The sequence below is a fragment of the Aplidium turbinatum genome, chromosome 18, assembly GCF_918807975.1.
Source record: "Aplidium turbinatum chromosome 18, kaAplTurb1.1, whole genome shotgun sequence".
NCBI classification, from domain to species: Eukaryota; Metazoa; Chordata; class Ascidiacea; order Aplousobranchia; family Polyclinidae; genus Aplidium; species Aplidium turbinatum.
Genome location: NC_137489.1, coordinates 20,620,701 through 20,627,875, shown reverse-complemented (window position 1 = coordinate 20,627,875; position 7,175 = coordinate 20,620,701). Strand labels below are relative to the sequence as shown.

General features: G+C 43.5%; 1 protein-coding gene across 1 annotated transcript; it reads right to left on the bottom strand.

Moving 5' to 3' along the window:
* Window positions 1-3,251: 3,251 nt before the first annotated feature.
* On the bottom strand, window positions 3,252-4,506 carry LOC145787683 (uncharacterized). Its single transcript, XM_082599481.1, has one exon. The coding sequence runs from the start codon at window positions 4,349-4,351 to the stop codon at window positions 3,404-3,406; it is 948 nt and encodes a 315-aa protein (XP_082455607.1). The 5' UTR covers window positions 4,352-4,506; the 3' UTR covers window positions 3,252-3,403.
* Between the last annotated feature and the right edge of the window lie 2,669 nt (window positions 4,507-7,175).

Here is a 7,175-nt window from a genome sequence, read left to right as displayed (position 1 = left end):
CCATTTGTTTGCAAAACAAAAGAAACCCAACAAGACGTGACAAAAGTTACATAAATGCGTGGGAGAGTGCAGATGCTATATTTCCCACACCAAGCCGACGTCATTCATCAAAGATACGGTTTAAATACGTTCATCACCTCAAGAGTGCTGCCATGTAGGAATGACACCGGTCTGATAAAATGTGCATACAAGTGTCTGATAGGCGGCGAGCATATAAACATTGTGATACTACTGTAGGTTACAGACAACAGTTGCTGAAGACAGCAGTTGTTATTTGAGACATTTATTAGTTGAGAATGATAACATTTCCAACAATTGTATTGCAAATTTCACCACGTGACACTGGCAATGTAGACAAGGCGTACCCAGTGGCGTAGGAGGATATGCTGCCGCCCCTGGCTTTCGTTGAAAATGCGCCCTAAGTAGACTGTAGCAAATTTTGATCCAAGCAATCTTTTCAATAAAAATAATTACAAATAGCCTAATGTGCCGCGTCTCAGAAGTTCTATATTGCTTCAAAATCAAGTTTTTGAACGTAGTCTCTTTCTATAGAAAGAATCGATAGAGCTGATAGCCGATCATCATTCATTGTAGAACGTAAATATAACTGAATCTGTAGTGCCAGCCAACTCTCAACACAATGTCTGCCTTCCCCATCTAACTACGTTAAAACAATAAAATACACCAGTATCTCAGCTTTACTGCACACGAGGTCTGACTACAGAAACTACTGCTGATGATGATGGCGTATGAGCGATCTTTCCAGGCTAGATTGGAGGGCAGGAAATCATCAGCCACTCAGCAGTCTTGTCGTCCAGGACTCTCAGACTATGCGCAGTTGCGCACCGTGTAGAGGTCGGTGGGTTAGCAAGTGGTGGATGACATGGTCTGCGACTTCTGCAGTCTGTTTCGTGGCACTACACTCGCATTCTGATGAAAGAGCCAGGCCCCACTTGTGCATGTCCGAACGAAAACGGCCGACGCCAGTTCGCAGGCGGTTAAGCTTGACCCACGCAAACCTTGCGAGGGACATCCCTGGTGTACGGGGATCGGCGTCGGGTATGAAGTCACGGAACGTGGAAGTGTGATTTTGCCACTCCGTGTTCCACATGTGGTTCATCCAGTGTGCCGCACTTAAACCAAGTTCTTCTGCGTTCTTAAGTAGTTGTTGTGCGGCAGGCACGAAGTGGCGTTTTGATTTCAGCCGCTGCTTTATAGGTGGTGGTCGCTTGAATGTTGCATGGAGGAGATGGTCGGGGTCCAGAGCGCGGTACGCGAGAAAAATCGTGGCTCGTTTGCGGCGTAGCTCAGCGGGTTGGATGTCTGCTAGGATGGGTAGGCAGTCCGTCGCAGACATCCAGTCACAGTACGCAGTGCGTCGTTGATGGCGGTATCAATCTGGTGGGTGTGAGAACTACGATACCAGACCGGCGCGCAGTACTCAGCGGTAGAATGAACAAGGGCTAGGGTAGCTGTACGAAGAGTTTTAGCACCAGCTCCCCAACCGGAACCCGCCAATCGCCTCAAAAGTAGTCGTGCTTCGACGACCGCTACCGGTTGTAAACTACTGCTGAGATAGAGAAAATGAATCGTGATTATAACAATAGATTTATGACGCAATGAATGTTACTAATAATTGAACAACAGACGGAGTACAGGCTACAGCTATCCAACATCAAGCAAGAAGCAACTCGAGCTTTTTAGCTATTGTTCTATCCTTAAATTTTTTAAGGTGTGCTAGCTGTCTCTTTGTATATCATTTTACTTTTTATTTATTTTTGCATTACTTCACTTCTCGTGCTGTGTGCACTGTGCAGCCTCATTTTGCCGCCCCCTTGAAGCCTGCCGTCCCTGGCGCAGAGCCAGAACCGCCAGGTGGCTGCTACGCCACTGGGAGGAAGCACGGTTGTTAGGCGATCAAACATTTTAGTCTGTTTTATGTTTTTGACTGTTTAAAAAATAAAAAGTTTACTATAGAAGCTTGATAGTTAATAGCTTAAATCACGCAAAGCCGTATTTAGCCTACTGCTTTTCAACCCCCGGCCGATGAGCCAACTCATATTTAGTTGGTGCAGCGTTTTTCGAGTAGTCATTTTACATGTAGGCTAACATTTAGTATGTATTTTTTTCCATTTTGCAAATGTGCTCGGTCGGTTTGTTCAATCAACCACATTTCATTCGCCTAACCAGCGACGCTGGCCATGCGTAGCTTCAGAAGTGGTTGGAATATATTGTTTTTCGTTGTGATGGTCAGAAATAAAAACAAACTGAACTGAACCGAACTAATAAATAATGCAAATAAACTAAACAATGTTCTGAAGTCAACACTGTTTACTCAGACTAACTAGTTAATTAACAATTGAATTGATAAATTCCAGTGTTTATGGAAATAGGCCATAAAGTGAAATGTGCCGTGAAAATACTATAAGTGAAGATGGGAACACTTCAGATAGATTTTCAAAGTTCTAGCTTGCTGAATTCCGGTAATCGTCTATTTGTTGGTAACAAATTTATTTGTTTTTATTTTCATCCAGCTGTTGTGTCCACCGCTTCGTCCATCCAGCACTACTGCAACACCACATTTCCAAACTTTTGTCATGTTTTCTGCATGTCCAAATTTCACATCCATATGTGGCAATTGGGAATACGAGAGTTCGCAGCAATCTTGACTTTTTATTATTACCATCTGACCTCTGTTTCTACACCGTCGCAAGAGATGTCACAGCTGATTTTGCCGTCGCAATCTGTCTTCTAAGTTTCGTGTTGTCATCGAAAGTGTCTGTTATGACACCATCCACAATGCAAAAACTATTAAAATTTTCAGTAGCATTTTGCCAATGCATAGGCCTGAACAAATTTCATCCTTTTTGCTCATGGTCACCACTTTTGTTTTTGTGGGATGTCATTTTAATCCATATTCTTCACTTCAAAAGTTCTTGCTGATCCCCTACACTTCTACCGACCAACACTATGTCGTCAGCTCCCATATATGTCCAGTAGACTATATAGGTTAAAAAGATATGGGAACAATTTGGCTCTAGTGCTAGTAAATCTGGTGCCGATTCTACTATAAGTCGAGTCACACAGAAGACTTTAAAAACGATACCGATTGCACTCTTTCTTGCATAGCTCAGTGAAGATAAGTCGATAAGTGATAATGTGGTGACATCGCAAATGCAATACAGAATAAAAATGAGCCCATCGCTAAATGAACTTAACAACCATAACATTATTATCATCTTACGCCGTGGCCTACGATATAACACGGCCGGATATCGTGCCGCAAAGAGAAAAAATTAGAGGGGTAACTTTTCTGCACAAAGTTGCATATACTAACAGCTTTACAATGGTTAACAGACAAAATATTTTACATTACTGAACAATTTATGGACATAATGATGCGTTAAAAAGCATTCAACATAAAATTGTAATCATACGCTGATAAGCTTGGTTCAATTGCTAATCTGGTCAGCCAAAACTTGAAAATTCGATGTGGCAAAGTATCACAGCTACCGTCATTGTCACTTTCACTTTCATCTTCTTCTTCATAACTCGATGGTACTTCAATGACCTTGTGTTTCTTGCCTCTCTGACTACTGGTACTTCCAGATCCTGTTCCAGATGGCATCTTCGACATTTCTTTCTGTGCAGCTATGTCTTCAGACGTATATGCCTTCCCTGCTGCTACTTTGGGGCCACATTTTTGACGTGTTGTTGCTGGTGGAGACATGTGCTCCTTCAACATGTTTGCCACAACTTCGCCCAGGGCCTCTTGGACTGTCTCAGTTGGATTGTTGTTTGCATCAGAGAGACGCTTAAGCACCTGCTGCTCATCCTGAGGTACTAGACTGCAAGCCTTGAATCCAGCTGCAAGGTTTTCCTTTTTCTCCTCCATCTGGTTACACAGTCGTTTCAAAAGCGATGGAAACACGGTCTTTGGTATGCTGCCCTTCACTCTGCTCTCCTTTCTCCAGTCCTCCAGTATCCTTCTCCACATCTTCTTTACTGGCCCAAATACGGCAACATCCAGTGGTTGAAGTAGATGGGTTGCATTGGGTACTAAACTGATAAACTTGAAATCATTTTCTTCACAATCAGCTATCACCTGTGTACTGAAATGTGATGCCAAATTATCCCCAATAAGCACTTTCTTCCCAGGCTTCTCCTTTACATGGTCCGGAAACAACTTGAACCACTCCTCAAACGTAGTGGAATCAAACCAACCACTAACTGAGTGATTGTATAATGCACCAGGTGGGCCACCTTCCGTCCAACCAGCATAGAGATTCCTTGATTTATACACGACCATCGGAGGGAGATACTCTCCCACTGCATTTCCGCTAAACATCATGCTCACGGCTTGCTTGGAGTGTGATGTCTTTCCACTCTTCGAAGTCCTCTTCTCACAATGCACTGTTTAGCCCCTGGATTGTCTGTTACATTGGTTTCATCATAATTGTACACGTTTTGGGGCTCTACCTCATTTAGCTCCTCATAAATGTTTTTGAAATATTCTTTCACGATAATTGAACTAATTTCAGCACGGCTTGGCTTCACATTGTCAGTAAGTCGTTGTGTAAGATGTTGACGTTCCTTAAAATTTTTTAGCCAGTCCCAACCAGGCAGGCTTTCCCGGAAAATTTTTATGGTTTTACCTTGTCGACATACGCGCCGACTTCCGGGGGGGCCGGGGGGCGTCGCCCCCCGTAAATCAATGGTTGAGGGGCAACAAAAATGGTTATTACAAGTGGTATTTCAAAGATAAAATACTTCGCGAAAGATATTTACATCATTTAAACGGGCAGAATGCTGAAAGCGAAAAGCAGCCTTTGTACGTTGCTCCTGCTCGCAAAACAGCAGCTGATCGCATTGCTTTCTCTGGAACGTGAATTCCTACTGAGATGCGCAAGTCACGCACGCTCACAGTCCCACACTGCTTATCTTCCCGCGCGTCAGGAGCAACTTCAAATTCAAAAATGTTTATTCTCATTTCACGAGTTATCCAAACGTCCGTTAGTTTTTTGTGACTTCAAACATGAAATCGATTTTAGCAAACATCGAGTTGAAACTACGACACAACGAACAATTACGTGAATAAAGAATCAAAGACAAAATGCATTTGTCAAAACTGTCATCCTTGTTTTGCTTTAATAAGCACTTATTGATGTATATATTTTCACAATATATACATCAACAATTATGAGAAAACTGCACTACCGTATTCGATTAAAGACTTTCGATAAAAAACAGAAAACACTTCGCCGTTGTTAACGCTTTGAAGGTAAGTAATTAGCAAAATGAGCGAAACGAGGTTAATAAAACTGGTAGCGGGTTTCCACACTGCTTGAGATCATGATTTTTTGCGTTTTATTTCGATAACTTCACTGTCTTGAGCGTTGTTATTCACTCGCACGAAAAGGAAATCAATCGGCTTGTTTTCCAACTATTCCAATTATGAGCTAACAATATCAAAATTTGAAGAAAGGCGTTCTTCCCGGCTATCAGCACAAGGCTGATTACTCACTAGCACAGCGAGCTGCAGTGACGCTTCGCTAACCAGAACGGTGTAGCTTCCACGCCAGCCATTGAGACCTCCAATTAAACGTTTAAGTTATTTTGGCAGCCGATTGTAGCATCGAATAGACAGCGATAGACACGTGTTTCGCCCATGAGGCTGGGCTCATCAGTATCGCACCGTATTCTTGCCACTTGAGTAATCGACCGCCGCTTTACCAGTCAGTTTAACTCTTATCTTTGTGGAAAGAAAGAGCCAACAAAACCAGCAGGTGCCAGGGGTAGGTCAACGGCTGCCAAAATAACTTAAACGTTTAATTGGAGGTCTCAATGGCTGGCGTGGAAGCTACACCGTTCTGGTTAGCGAAGCGTCACTGCAGCTCGCTGTGCTAGTGAGTAATCAGCCTTGTGCTGATAGCCGGGAAGAACGCCTTTCTTCACATTGACCTACCCCTGGCACCTGCTGGTTTTGTTGGCTCTTTCTTTCCACAAAGATAAGAGTTAAACTGACTGGTAAAGCGGCGGTCGATTACTCAAGTGGCAAGAATACGGTGCGATACTGATGAGCCCAGCCTCATGGGCGAAACACGTGTCTATCGCTGTCTATTCGATGCTACAATCGGCTGCCAAAATAACTTAAACGTTTAATTGGAGGTCTCAATGGCTGGCGTGGAAGCTACACCGTTCTGGTTAGCGAAGCGTCACTGCAGCTCGCTGTGCTAGTGAGTAATCAGCCTTGTGCTGATAGCCGGGAAGAACGCCTTTCTTCACATTGACCTACCCCTGGCACCTGCTGGTTTTGTTGGCTCTTTCTTTCCACAAAGATAAGAGTTAAACTGACTGGTAAAGCGGCGGTCGATTACTCAAGTGGCAAGAATACGGTGCGATACTGATGAGCCCAGCCTCATGGGCGAAACACGTGTCTATCGCTGTCTATTCGATGCTACAATCGGCTGCCAAAATAACTTAAACGTTTAATTGGAGGTCTCAATGGCTGGCGTGGAAGCTACACCGTTCTGGTTAGCGAAGCGTCACTGCAGCTCGCTGTGCTAGTGAGTAATCAGCCTTGTGCTGATAGCCGGGAAGAACGCCTTTCTTCACATTGACCTACCCCTGGCACCTGCTGGTTTTGTTGGCTCTTTCTTTCCACAAAGATAAGAGTTAAACTGACTGGTAAAGCGGCAGTCGATTACTCAAGTGGCAAGAATACGGTGCGATACTGATGAGCCCAGCCTCATGGGCGAAACACGTGTCTATCGCTGTCTATTCGATGCTACAATCGGCTGCCAAAATAACTTAAATATCAAAATTTTTACAACTAGGCGCATTGCATGCGTAAAACTAATCCTTTCAAGCAGCGGTTCTAATAAATTCGGTTTGCGACCTAGGTGTCAATATAAACAAGACGGTAAGCTTAATTAAAGACTATTTTAATTGAGTAAAAAGCCTTATGTTTATGACGTCATCACCTTTCTCGCCCCCCAAGGTTTTTTGCAAAGTCGGCGCCTATGCTTGTCGATTAACATAATCTTGTACAAGGTAACGAATGTCAGAAGACGATAATGGAAATTTCCAATCAGTTAGGTGGTTGATGACTTTTACGAGTGCTGTCTCTTCAGCAGCCAATAACACTGATTGTCCACCTGGTTTTCCTGCATGTT